Source organism: Amblyraja radiata, chromosome 2 (genome assembly GCF_010909765.2).
Source record: "Amblyraja radiata isolate CabotCenter1 chromosome 2, sAmbRad1.1.pri, whole genome shotgun sequence".
In the NCBI taxonomy this organism is placed as follows: Eukaryota; Metazoa; Chordata; class Chondrichthyes; order Rajiformes; family Rajidae; genus Amblyraja; species Amblyraja radiata.
Genome location: NC_045957.1, coordinates 22012870 through 22027880, shown reverse-complemented (window position 1 = coordinate 22027880; position 15011 = coordinate 22012870). Strand labels below are relative to the sequence as shown.

At 42.8% G+C, this 15011-nt stretch overlaps 1 protein-coding gene across 2 annotated transcripts in view; it reads left to right on the top strand.

The window, feature by feature from the left end:
* sema5a (semaphorin 5A) overlaps positions 1 to 15011 on the top strand; it is a 195175-nt gene that overhangs the window by 106177 nt on the left and 73987 nt on the right. For both annotated transcript variants that reach the window (XM_033042966.1, XM_033042975.1), the window contains exon 11: positions 11194 to 11401. In XM_033042966.1, the coding sequence (XP_032898857.1) occupies positions 11194 to 11401 (208 nt within the window). The remainder of the gene's footprint in view (positions 1 to 11193; positions 11402 to 15011) is intronic.

Here is a 15011-nt window from a genome sequence, read left to right as displayed (position 1 = left end):
TCTCCCCCAATCATAATGGTTGACTGATGCTTGTTATCTTACGTTATTGTCAAAAGTCAACATTATAGGATAATTCAAGATTTTACCTCCAGTCTTTTTGGTTTAATCAAAACAATTGGCTATATTTTCCCCTTTTTTAACTACTTAGAAATTTGATTTATGACAGCACCCTCAGTATAAATCTGTTGAATACTATACACAGGATAAACAAAATCTTAAATTATCCTATATTTCTGCTAGATATAGAATAAAACCATTAATAAGATATTATTTTTGAGTAGGTTTTCCAATTTCATTAAAAAAAATGAAGGATGGTTATTATATTTAAAGCCGATAGTGAAACATTGTCATGTGTTGTCCAAATGATTTTGAAACTGTTTAATTTAGTTGAATGAAAAAAAAATGGAATTAAATCCACATTCTGTGTAGAAAATAGAATTTGGCAATGCGCCTGGTGCCATGCGGCCAAAATAGTGAAAGGCTCAGGAATTGCTCAAGCAATTTATAGCCAATGGAGTACTTTTGATGAATCATCAGTACTGTAATTTGGGAAATATGCCAGCCGGTTGCTACAAAGCATGTTCAACAGATAACATTATGAGAGAGACTAGTAATCTTTTTAATAACAGTACAGAATAAATGTTAGTTTAGAGATACAGCATGGAAACAGGCCCTTAGGCCTACCGCGTCAGTGCCCACCAATAATCCCTGCACACTAACACTATCCTACACACACTCGGGACAATTTATAATTTTACGGAAGTCAATTAACTTAAAAAGCTTTACGCCTTTGGAGTGTGGGAGGAAACTGGAGCACCCGGAGAAAACCCATGCATGTCACAGGGAGAATGTACAAACTCCGTTCAGACAGCACCCATGGTCAGGATCGATCCTTGGTCTCTTGCGCTGTATGGCAGCAACTCTATCACTGTGCTACCGTGCCGTCCCATTGATCAGTCAAAAGGGGGAAACTCCTGTTGTTTGGCAAAATGTTGCGTTGGGAACATTTATGTCTCGTGAAAGGGCAAAAAGAGTCTGAGTTCACCCTTGCCTCTGAAAAACTACACTTCTCTCTGTTTTGCGTTGGAGGTTCAACTGAGATTTCCGAGATTGCAATTGCAATCAACCAATGCCCATCCAGATGGACTGCTTATGAACTTGCAGCTGCGTGTCATTATCAAAATATCAGAGACATACATATGTGTCTGCTAGTTTGATACTGACACACAGCTGCAAGTTCATAAGCAGTCCATCTGAATGAGCATTGGTTGATTGCAATTGCAATCTCAGAAATCTCAGTTGATTCACACATCACAATTTTATGAATGGCTAACACAAATACCAGCTAGATCAGTCTGCACAAGATAGCATACCTCGTTTAAAGGGGAGAAACATTGTGACTACAGCAGTTGCTGCATCGTTCCAAAGGTTATTTCAGTATAATTGGAAGCATTGGCCAATGGGATATAGAATTGCAGCAGGAGGCTGAGCATGCACAAAATGAAATAGCTTTGGGAGAGGTTAGTTGTGGAGACAGAACATAGAACTGTACAGCACAGGAACATGCCCTTCGACCTACAATGTCTGTATTGAATATCCTGGCAAGTTATCGAAACAAGGAACTGTAGGTGCTGGTTTACAAAAAAAGACAGAGTGCTGGAGTAACTCAGCAAGTCGGGCAGTATCACAGGAGAACGTGGATTGGTGATGTTTCTGGCCTGACACCTCTTCAGACTGGCAAGTTAAACTAATTTCCTCTGCCTACATGTGATCCATATCACTCTATTCCCTGCACCCTAGTGTGCACACCTAATAGCTCCCTAAACGCCACCATTATATCTGCCTCCACCACCACCACCCCTGGCAGCTTGTTGCAGGCATCCACCACTCTCTTGTATGCAAAACAAATATTTCCCTTTCTCCTTTAAACCTTTCCCTTCTGGTACCTTATACCCTCTAGTGTTTTACACTTCCACCCTGGGGTGAAAGGTTCTGACTGTCTACCCTATCTATCTATGCCTAGCATCGTTTTATATACTTCTATCAGTTCTCTCCTTAGCCTCCAATGTTCAGAGAATACAATCAAAGTCTGTCATAACTGTTTATAGCTAAGTAGTGAGAGAGTTGCTAGGCACAACCAGCATGTATGATGGACTGCTTCATCTGCCTACTCTACTCATTTCCAGCCTACTCGAATATTGCCTTAGTGCACAAAGTGCACAAATAACAGTGGGAATCAGTGGCTTTATAATAAACATCTATCGACTGTCTGGTCCGTGTGATGGAGACAGAGAGTTTGAGAAAGGGGAGGGAGGTGTCAGAGATCGTTCAGGTGAAATTGAGGGGAAATGGAAGTTCTGCATGGGTGCAGGGGGCAATACCGATTCAATTGTTGATGTAGTGGAGAAAGAGTTGGGGGATGATGTAGGAATACATTAGTTGGCCACTCAAGCTTTAACCACCAAGTTCAATCCTCACTTCCGCTGTTGTTTGTATGGAATTATCATAGAGCCATAGAGCGTGGAAACAGGCCCTTCGCCCCTACTTGCCCCTACTTGCCCATGCCAACGAACATGCTCCATCTACACTAGTTCCACCTGCCCGCACTTGGCCCATAACTCTCTCAAACTATCCGATTCGTGCGTCATGTTCTCCCCGCATGGATTTCCCTCAAGTGCTTTGGTTTGCTGAACGTCACAAAGATCTGCTGTCCTGTAAAATGTCCCAGTATATAGGTGAATGTGGGTGAAATTGATGGGAATGTGGAGAGAACATGTATGACATGATGAGGACATATAGCCACTTGTAATATCATGAGGAAACATGGACTTGGCCTCAACAGCACTTTCCTGCATATTTCCCGAAGCTTGACACCCTTGTGTTCAAATGTCTGTCAATTTCTCTGTTCAATAGTTTCATAGGCTCTGCCCTCCACATTTCTTCAGGCTAGAGAATGTCAGCGATTCACAACAATCTGGGAGAAGAGATGTGTCTTCATCCCTCTCTGAAATGGCCAACCCATTGTTCTGAAACAATGCCTGTTAACTACCCCCACTAGGGGAAGTATCCAGTCAGCATTCACCCTGGTAATCACCGTCAGAACATTGTACATTTCCATAAGATCACCACTCGTACTTTTAATCATCTATGAATATAGGGCCATGTGCTCAACCTCTCCATATGAGAACACCTTGCTTCATCTCAGGAATCCATTCAATGAACTTTATCTGCACAACTTCCAATGGAAGTGGAGGCAGTACCCCAGGAGTGGTCTCATGAAACCTTCCCTATTTCCATATTCCATAATGCTTGAAATAAATGCCAAGTTGTATTAGATTCATATTTGCTTGCTGGATGTGCATGCTCGTCTTTTGTTTTGTTATTAGGATTTCCAGATCTCTTTGTACTGCAATATTTTATAATCTTGATCCATTTTACTGGTAATTTGCTTTATCATTCGTGTAAAATGGATAACTTCACACTTTAGTGACCTGTAGTGAAATGGGTAACCTCACCATCCCACAGACTTGTGTGGCACTCCAGACTTGCTGATTGCCGATCCAAAATCAACCTATTCATCACAATTCGGTTTTCTGTTAGTTACTTATGATAATATGTTATATCAACTACATGTGCCCTTATCTCAGGTGATATTCTTTTATATGGCATCCTATTGAATCTTTTCTGCATATACAGATACACTCCCACTGGCTCCTGTTCCATTCACTCCCTACTCCCACATGCAACATCCTCAAAATTTGTTAAAGGCTATTTTCCTTTCATAAAAGCAGATTAACTCTGATTATTGAATTGTGATTTTCTAAATGCAGCTTCCTGCGGGACCAATTTTCCATTAACTCTTTAATAATGGATTCTGGCATTTCCCCCAGTGAAAGAGATTATGGTGCTTATAGCTTGCTTGTTTTTGTCTCCTTCTTGTGTTGTTGCTTTTGCAGTTTTCCAATCCTCACAGACCTCTAGAATCTGGGGAATTTGGAAAATTGCAGCCAATGCATTGTCTGTCTCTGCTATGACTTCTTTAAAGACCCAAGAGTGCAGGCCATCACATTCAAATGACTTTTCGGCCTCATTAATTGCCTAGTACCTTTTCACTAGTGATAGTTGTTTTCAGTTCCCTCTAGTTCCTTGATTATCCACAGTGCAACATTCATCATGCTGGTGTTGATGGACAACTATAAATCAAGCTAACAACTAAGTGCGCACCCATATGGACAATTTGAACAGATTTACTCAACGTGCACCCTCATTCCTGCCATTCATTCACTGTATCCCCATTGCTACAATTTGAAGAACTAGCCCACAATGTTTATTTTTCCGATCCTCTTCCAGAATCTATCTCCAGCTCTGTACTGCTGTTGTCAGGGGGACATTGACAAACAAAGATCTATTTCAATTTACTGGAAATACTTTGCCTCTGAAAACCTAGAATAGAACCACAGACAGCCTTGGGGAAGACATTCTCTCTCTGGGAGAGGAAATGTAATCTCTTTCTTAAATGGTTTACACCTAACCCTATGACCCTGGTCTTGGATTCCCTACTCTGGGGAATATCATGTATCCAGTCTGTCTAATTCTGTTAGAAGTTTATACGTTTCACGTTGAGTCTTCTTGTGCAGTGCTTTTGGTGATCAATTGTAAACAAACCCTGACAGCTAACAAAACGCTGTATGATGCTTTCATTTCTGAAGCTCGGTTGTGCCTACTTGTGACTGATGTCAACTAAATTATCTGATCCATTTATGCCATTGAGGTAAATGGTCACCATTTCACTCTGCCAACCGTGACATACATATCAACCAATCTCACTTCTATTGTTTGCTTGTCAAGGTAAAGAATGGTTCTGCAGGCAGTAAATTTTTTGTTTTATTCTAGTAAATTAGTTTGAAGATTATTACATCCCTTGCTTGCTCACGAATGTGGAAAGAAAATTATGCATCGTAATTGGGGATGCTCAGATAAGCATCAGTCATCAGAAAATGCTCTTTGTGTCAGCCTAAATATCCAGTGTAATGATGTTATCCAATGCCCGTGGCAGCAAAATTATTCTGAGAAATTTCATTAGCTTAGTTTAGAGATAAAGGGTGGAAAGAGGCTATTCGGCCAACCGGGTCTGCGCTGATCAGCAATCCCCGTGCACTAACACTATCCTACACACTTGGAACAATTTACAATATTTACCAAAGTCAATTAACCTACAAACCTGTACGTCTTTAGAATGTGGGATGAAATCCCAGCACACGGGGATCACCCACGTGGTCACAGGGAGAACGTACAAATGTACAGACAGCACCCGTAGTCGGGATCGGACCTGGGTCTGGCGCTGCAAGGCAGCAACTCTACCATTGTGCCATGCCATAAAGACAGTCAAATCTTTAAGGGCCTGTCCCACTTAGGCGATTTTTTTCAGCGACTGCCAGCGACAGTCACAGTCGCAGCAGGTCGTCGAAAAACCGGCGACTGGACTCCCCCGACGACAATGTCTACAGCAACCTACCACCTAGTCGACATCAAGCTACGGCAAGCTACCGACAACCGACAACCCGTTAAGACGTCCACCTACGACCACATCTATGACACCTACGACCACACAGGCGACAACCTACGACAACCAGTCAACCAGCGTCCACCCGCGACAAGCTATGACCTTGTTGGCAACAACTGAAGACAACAGAAGACAATTTAGTCGCCGGTACCTGTCGCCGGTTGACGTAGGTTGACGTAGGTAGTCGCCAATGGAATTCACCAACATCATCACCTGGTGACAACCTACGTCACCTGGCGACAACCTGCGTCATCCTGGCGACAACCTCCGACAGCATCTACGACAGGAGAAGACGAGCTACGTCAATCCGACAGTCGCTGAAATGTTTTGAACATTTTGAAATCCACCGGCGACAACCAAAATGTTATGACTCTTTAGGAGACTTGAGGAGACAACTCACGACCATACAGGCGTCACCCTGCGACCATTTGGCAACAGCCTAGTCGCTGAAAAAAATCGCATAAGTGGGACAGGCCCTTTACTTTCAGCATTTAATCTTATAGCGTGATAAATCTTATACAGAAAATGCTCAAATCCATTCTTAACAATGTAGGGTGTAGGGGAGGCAGATTAATTAATTTGTTTTGTCGTAATTGCCGATCCCCCCCCCCCCCCCCACCCCTCTCCCTTGTTGCCAATGCAAGTTGGACATCTATACTGCTGAGGACTTGATTATATTGTTTTATCATTTTTTTATCTCCACGAGTGAAACTGACATGACTGATCATTAAAAATAAGCATGTGATATGGTTAGTTTCTTGACAAGAGATGTTTAATGTGGCTCACTGCTGCGGAGAATCTACTTACACCCCACGAAACAAGTTACAAAATGTTGAATAGCTTTTGATAAGGTCCCTCACAGTAGGCTGATGCAGAAAATTAAGATGTGCCGGATTCACTACGACTTGGTTGTATGGATTCAGAACTGGCTTATTCATAGAAGACAAATAGTTATGGTAGAAGGTAGATATTTTGGCTGGTGGTCTGTGACCAGTGGAGTTCTGCGGGGATCTCTGCTGGGACCTCGACTGTTTGTGATATATATAAATGACTTAGACGTAAATGTCCGCTCGGTTCGCAGTAACCAACCTGATCTCCCGGTGGCTGAGCACTTCAACTCCCCCTCCCATTCCGACTTTTCTGTCCTGGGCCTCTCCCATTACCTCCACCAATGTAAAGCACTTTGGTCAACGAGAGTTGTTTTTTTAATGTGCTATAGAAATAAAAGTGACATGCCTTGACTTAACTTGACAGAGTGAGGCTCACCATAAAATGGAGGAGCAGCACTTCATATTTCGCATGGGCAGTTTACACCCCAGCGGTATGAACATTGACTTCTCTAATTTCAGGTAGTCCTTCCTATCTCCTCCCTTTCTCAGCTCTCCCTCAGCCCTCTGGCTCCACCTCTTCCTTTCTTCTTTCCCCCCCCCCCCCCACTCTCACATCAGTCTGAAGAAGGCTTTAGGCCCGAAACGTTGCCTATTTCCTTCGCTCCATAGATGCTGCCTCCACGCTGAGTTTCTCCAGCATTTTTATCTACATTAGACGTAAATGTCGATGAGTTGGTGAGTAAGTTTACTGATGACACCAAAATTGGAGGAGATGCAGACAGTGAGAAATGCTGTCAGATGATACAGCATGATATAGATCAGCTGCCGAAATTACTGGACAAATGGCAGATGGAGTTTAACCTGAGCAAGTTTTATGTGTTGCACTTTAGGAGGTTGAATATAAGGAGAGAATACAGTTAATGGCAAGACCCTTAACAACATTGATGTGCAGAGGGATCTTGAAGCTTAAGTTCATAGCTCACTAAAGGTGGAAACACAAGTGGATAATGTAGAAAAGAAGGTGTATGGTATGCTTACCTTCATTGCTTGGGGCATTGACTAAAAGTCAAGAGGTCATGATGCAGCTCGATGGGACTTTGGTTAGGCTGCATTTGGAGTGTTGCTTGCATTTCTAGTTGCCCCATTACAGGAAAAATGTGGTAGTTTTGGAGAGGGTGCGGAGGAGGTTTATCAGAATGCTGATTAGTGGGTTTTGGCTGCAGGGAGATGGACGATAGACTTTGTTTGTTTACTCTGGAACGTCACAGATTGAGGGGAGACTTGATGGAAGTATACAAATTTATGATAGGCATAATTAAGGAAAATATTCAGAATCTTTTTCCGAGGATGGAAATGTCCAGCAATAGAGGGTAGAACTATAAGAGGCTTTTAGATAGGCCCCAAAAAACTCCACAGAGACCGCTCCCTCCACAACTTCTTGGTGCATTTATCCTTCTCACCAAAACCACTGCCTCCCCAGGTACAACCGCAGGAGATGCAACACCTGTCCTTATTCCTCCTCTCTTGATCCGATCCAGGGACCCTGACAGTCCTTTCACGTGAGACAGAGGTTCACATGTACCTCCTCTAATCTCATCTACTGCATCCTCTGTTCACAATGTGGACCCCTGTACATCGGTGAGACCAAATGTAGATTTGGCCACCATTTCGCTGAACACTTCATTCGATCCATTTGATCTCCCGGTTGGCAACCATTTCTACTCCCCTTCCCATTCTCATACTGACCTTTCTGCCCTGGGCCTCCTCCATTGCCAGAGTGAGGCCACATGCAAGATGGAGGAACAGCACCTCATATTTTGTTAAGGTAGCTTAAAACCCAATGGTATGAATGTTGAATTCTCTAATTTTAAGTAACTTCTACCTACACTCCACTCTCCTCCCCACCCCTCCATTCCCCCCTCCATACAGCCCCCCCCCAAACGCCTCCACCCCCCCCCCAAACCCCTCCATCCCCCTACCCCATACCCACTCCCCCCCACCCTGTCATGTAACCAGTTCCTCAGCTCTCCACATTGCATCCCTCTTGAGGTCACACCTTCCCTAACCACCAATGGCCCACCAGGGCACCACCTGGCCTTAGGTCATATGTGTCTGGGCTTGATTAGTCCTGGTCTTTTAGCACCTCCAACTCTTCACCTGTTTCCATTCCCCCCCTCCCCCCCCCCCCCCCCCCCCCCGTCTTCAACTATACTCGTATCCTTCTGTCATTTTTTTAAAATTTTCTCGGCAGAACACTCAATCTCCTTCTCTTTTATTTGAATGAATGAATGAATAAATAAGTTTATTTGCCAAGTATTCAGATACAAGGAATTTGCCTTGGTGTTCCGCCCACAAGTGACAACATGACATACAGTTACGAATGATACATAAAACATTAAACATTAATAATAAAACATTATTGATTAATGTTGGTTATCTGGAATCCCCATTGAAGCAACTATACTATTTTCCTCAACTGCTACCTATGACAGTTTCACTCGTCTCTTTCTAAGGAAGTTATTTTTTTGTTCATTGATGAAACATGGTTTGGCCTAAGGTTTCGGCTTTAACTCTGACTCCAGAGAATTGACCAAAATGTGAGCTAACCATTGCTGTAAGACAAGGTTTGTTACATGGTTGGATGTGCCGCGTATGAGTCGCTAAACTGAGATTTCATCTTTAAGGCACATATAAAAAAATCCCACAGCACTCGTTTGTGGGACAGGTGTTATCTCTGCTCTCAATATTCATCCTTCAGTCATCAATATGTGTGTGCAAATAACATTACGACAGTGACAACACACAGTCCACAGCTCTCCAACACCCTAAAGAACTTGGCAGGTGATATATAAATGCAAGCCTTTTGGGCCTGTCCCACTTAGGCGACTTTTTAGGCGACTGTAGATGACTATGCAGTCGCCACATGTTCGTGGGTGGTTGCCGGGGTGTTGCCTTCATGGTCATGAGGAATTCCCGCATTCTGGGAACTAGTCGCGGCCTCATTCTGGTCGCCGTGTATTTTTCAACGTTGACAAATTAACGGTGACTAGAATTAAGCCGCCATGGACTGTGGCGAGAATTCTCAGGCCGTAGGTGGGTCGCCTGGAGGTCTGAATTGGGGAAAAAAAGGTCAGCAGTAGAACCAAGGATAACGGACCAGTAATGTTAAATGTCCACCGAGCTTCACAGTCGTGCATCTCTGTCTTCTTAAAAGTTGTCTCCGCTCCTTCCCCCCCCTCCCCCCCCTTTTAAAGGACTACCACACACTGTGCTTTAGCCGTCTTTTTGCACCGTGTGAATTTTTTTATGCAGCGCTCCCCCCCACTTGCCCTGTCCACCACCTGCATAATGGGCTGGTGAAGGAAGCGATGTGTTTGTGTGTGTGTTCCACTCTGACAGTCGCCGGCAGTCCGCTGAAAAATCGCCTAAGTGGGACAGGCCCATATCTGTGGTTGTTCTTTTAACGACCATTTATAATGTGACTACTCTTTAGATTCCTGGCCATGTTTTATCTTCCTACTTAAATAAAGCTGTAATACTATCTATGTGGCTGACTATACTTTATGGTAATTAATTATTAAATATGTATTGCAGAATTTTGGTTACCGGCATCTTAAAACGCATTGAACATGCAATTGCAATTGATCTAGACCAGTGAATTTATTGCACTTAATTAGTTATTGACTGGGTCAAAGCAAAATGCAGAACATTTATCTCATGCACTCTTAGCAATGAGCATGTAATATAAATACGTGGATAATGCATGAACGCAGCCCATTTGTTTTTTGTCTATATTGTTGTCTACCCAGCACATGAGCAAAATGTTCTATATTATATTTACAGAACCCATTATCCTCCTGTTATCCACTTACCTGACGTAGTCCTAAATGTTGATGATGTTTCTGTCTTCTGATGTTAATGCCATAAAATACCATCCTATCAATTTGATATCAAGACATTTACTAACTTTGATACATGGATCTTGATCTTTTAACTACTGTAATATGACTTTATCTATTGGCACAATTGTATGTGGCTCTGTCTTGCTGTTCATTAGTCTGGATTTTTTTAATAAACAGAACCTCAATTTTTCAGATATCTTTCATTTAATATCCTATTGCATTTACACTAACTTCACTCATCTTGTGTCTTTCCTGTAGTTTGGAACTGAAAACGTCTTGACCTTAATGAAACAGCAGAGAAAAGATTATTGCATTGAATTTAGTGTACTTTTTTAATATACTCAGATGTAAATTTCATGGAGTTTTCTTCGGAGCGGTAATTAATATTATTAATTATTAATGGAACATTACAATTTTGAGAGCACAGATGTGGACAAATTTGAGTATTGACAATCTACACACCACACAAAAGGAGCTCGGTAATCGTGAAGAGTCTCCTGGCAAGGACAAATGTTCCATATTCAAATCCTGACTTTTGTGGCATTCAGGATAGCATACAAACTGTGTAGTTATGGGAACAAAAATTGGATATTTTACATGATGTGTATTAGCTCACCAATGGAAACTATACAACTAGAATGTATCACTTCATCTACTGTACTCATGCTGTATTTTTTTGTTCTTGTTAGAGTTTAGTTTTAGATATCTCATGTGAGTGCTGCATTGTTGATTAATTGTTGACAGGTTTTTACTTATGCCGATAAATTATCTGTCATGTATTCCAGTCTATTGAGAAAAAGTTAAGACTAGCAAGCTCAGTACTTGGCCATTATCTCAGTACTTGGCCATTATTTCATCAATTCCTTTGATCAGATTATTTCTTGTATATCCCTTGCAGACTATGGAACCATCAAGAAAGTTCTCATCCCTGTGAATGAAAGCGAGAGTGGCTGTTTGTTGGAAGAAATAGAACTTTTCCCAGCTGATCAGCGTGAGCCCATAAGGAACCTCCAAATCTTACACAGTCAAAGCGTTCTGTTTGTTGGCCTGCGGGAACATGTGATAAGAATCCCCCTCAAACGCTGTACCTTCTACAGAAGTCAGAGGTAACATCTTTGAACAGCTGTAACATTTTGCAACTTGTGAACAACGGCAATGTCAAGAGGTCCCATTCTGCTTTTGGTTTTGAAAAACCTCAAATGGCATTTGAGAAGACAGGAGAATCACTATTAGTGTAACTTTTCAGCTACACTTGCATTGAAATATCAGCATTACATTTACATAGTTTTTAATTGCTTAGGCTGAACAGATTCCATGATTCCTTAATGGTTATGTTTGGAGATGAATTATATAGTTTAATTTTATTGAGAAACTGAGTTAAAAAACCTTAAGGGCCTGTCCCACTCTCACGACCTAATTCACGACCTCTGCCGAGTTTGCCCTTGACTCATACTCGCAGCATGGTCGTAGGAGGTCGTAGGTAGGTCGTAGTAGGTCGTAGTAGGTCGTGATGCTAGTCGTAGGTACTTGTGGCATCAAGTAGGTCTGGGCGTTTTTCTAGCCTGATGAAAAATGTCCACGAGTAAAAAAGGCTGTGAATTAGGTCATGAAAGTGGGACAGGCCGTTTAGTCTCTAGTGTAAGAAATTATTAAGTAAGTGGGGTGGGGGGGGGGGGAGGGGGAGTGGGGGGAAATCAATAGAGCATGTGATCAGTCAGAAAATCAGGACATGTAGTGACACACAAAACTGCAGATGATAGATTCCAGAGCAAAACCAAAAGAACTGCTGGAGGAACTCGGTAGGTTGAGCAATATCTGTGGAGGCAAAGTGATGGTTCACATTTTGAATTGAGAGCCTGCATCAGCACTGAGTGTGTAGGGAAGAGAGCCAATATAATGAGGTGAGAGCGAGGAGCGAGGCAGGGGCTGGCAGGTGATAGGTGGAATCGGGTGAAATGGGGGAGGATGGATAGGTGAGGGAGTGTATGGGGCATTTAGAGACTGGTACGTAACGAGTGGAAACAAATGGGGATAAAAGTGACCTTGGACTTTTAAAGTAAGCAGGTTATAGAATGAGACAAAGGTAGGTAATGCATTCTGAAACTTTGTCCTGGGAAGGACTGAGGAAAAGGAGATTGGGCATTAAAGTATTGATTTTTAGCACTGAATCTGAATCTCTCCAATCGATATCCTAAATCCTGCTTCCATACTCCCAATTTCTTGCTCCAGTGTTACAATTTGTCCAATCCATGCCTACTTAATTTCATGTCGAGCCATCTGCCAATACTGGTCGTTGATGTGTGGGAGCGCTCGATCAGTGTAGTAGGAGGAGGAGGGAGGTTCAATACTGCGGATCAAAGGACAACAATCTCCAGCAGACAAATTGATACTTTTGGTCTCCAGCCTAGTCCACCAGACATTATGGATGACTTAGGATAGCACTTAGCCTGGATGGAACCGATCTGACCCACAGGTTCCCCTGGTTTCCCTGTTAGTTTTCATCTTAGCTGCTGCAATTTATTTGAATAATTCCAAGAGGCAAAACTCATCCAGCAAATTTGGTATGCATTGAATCAATAACGGAAAGACAGGTCGCTTGCAAGAAAGCTACACCCGCCCAGCAAACTGTACCAGGAGAATGTCGGTTTTTGTAGATATTCCATTAATCATGGTCAGTGCTGGCAGCTCACAATTTGTTGTGTAGTGTTAGGAGAGGGATTGTGGTTGGTTCACAATGGCATATTGAAGAGACCAGGGTTCAGATAATATGGTGAGTTTATCTTATTTGTTTTGCTTGTCTGGAGTGGAAAGTGCTGACAGCCACTGTTCACTTCAGTGTACTCAGGGGATTGTGGGCATTGAGTGGTGAGCACTAAAACCATAGGTTGATGATTCCAGTTTCTCCCTTTTCAATTTTCTCAGCTATTTGGAAGCTGACGGCAGAAACCACTCAACAGCACATTCCGGCTGAGCCAGCACACAGAGGTACTTAATGATGTATTGACAGTCATAGGCTTTTCATCTGCTATCGTCCATCAAACTAGCTTCTCATCAAAGGAGCTTTGTGGGCTTTTTATTGCAGTTCGCATTTTGTCTCTCCTATGTCAGACAGTCAGCGGGCATTAAACCTCGTTTGGATTAGAGTTTTCAAAGCGGAGATCACAATAGTTATGTCTGGCCTGCTCTGGCACTGTTAATCAGCAGAAACATTAGGCCATGGATTAATGAGAAGAATTATGAAAGATAAACTTTACATGGTTGAAATAATAATGGAAGTGTTTGACATGTTGATGAATGCAATAACAATAAGCACTGTATTACTTCATGCAGAATTATTTGCTGAATTTTTAAATTATTTTTCATTGTACAAAATAATTGCATTACGAAACTTAGGTATATTGTATTTGACGAGATTACTTATTCAGTTTCTTTTATTATCATTTCAATGGGCATTAGTCTCGACATTTAGGTGCAGATTTTTATTAAAACATAAGATGTTCTGGTTTGAGATGCTGGTTGGTGTCTATCATGTTTACTAAACTGATAATGATAGCTGATTATACATGCTTAAACATATGTTGCTGTGATAATGCTACAATAATTATTTATCTGTTAATTATTTCTGCTATGCAGGTTTCTGTGTAGAGTTTAAATTGAAGGAAGGAAGGGCCTGACATGATTAGACTGGACTTTTTTTTTTTAAACCTCTGCTGTTGTGCATTTGAAAATTAACCTATGGTCACCTCGGTGGCAGGCTACTACTCCAGTTTTCCATTTATAGCATTTGATGGATTCTCCTATTTTGTCCTTAAAGTTATGGTGTCCAGTTATTATTTGTAAAATGCTGACTCTCAGATTTAGACAATGTCTAAAGTATTGCATTCTCACTGATGCAGAGAGTTTAAAGAACTTCTGCTGGCAAAATTCCAGATGTAATTGCTGAGGGTTTGCAGCATCAAGGGCCTGTCCCACCAGCATGCGATTGCATGCTTCTAGCGCGACCAAACGTGGTGGCTTGAGGCATACGGCCCGCGGGTCCAGTCCCACTTCCATCTGCGGTGCCGTCTGGAGTTGTGCGGGGCTGGTCCCGACATCATACTCACCAATCAGCTGGGCAGGAGGCGGGCCGACTGAATTTGGACATCGCACGGCGTCGAGCGGTTACGTCATCACGCAATGGCACGCCGGCCGGTGACGTCATCACACAACGCCACGCGCTAGGTGTACGCCGTCAAGACGCTGCATACGGTGTCAAGACGCTGCGTACACCGTCGAGACGCTGCGTACGGCATCGATACGCTGCGTACGCCCGTCGAGGCGCTGCGTACGGCCTCAATGCAGCTGCGGAACGACAGGCCGTTGTCGCGTGGAATTTTTGGACAGTGTCAGTTTTTCGGAGCCCCGCACGATGTCGGGACCAGCTCTGCACAACTCCATACGGCTCCGGCGATTGAAGTGGGACCGGCCCCGCGAGGACGTACTGCTCAAGCGACCACGTTAGGTCATGCTAGCCGCATGCAGTCGCATGCTGGTGGGACAGGCCCATTACTCTTGTTCGAGTCCTGACTTAGTGAGGAACTTGATGTTGAAATGCAGGTTAGGAATGACAGGCTGGGCTCAAGATTTCTGCATTTGGTTCAAGAGTGACGAATGGTGGAACATATGCTGAGAAATACCAACAATACAGAACTGAACTGGCATTCTTACGTTTGTTGT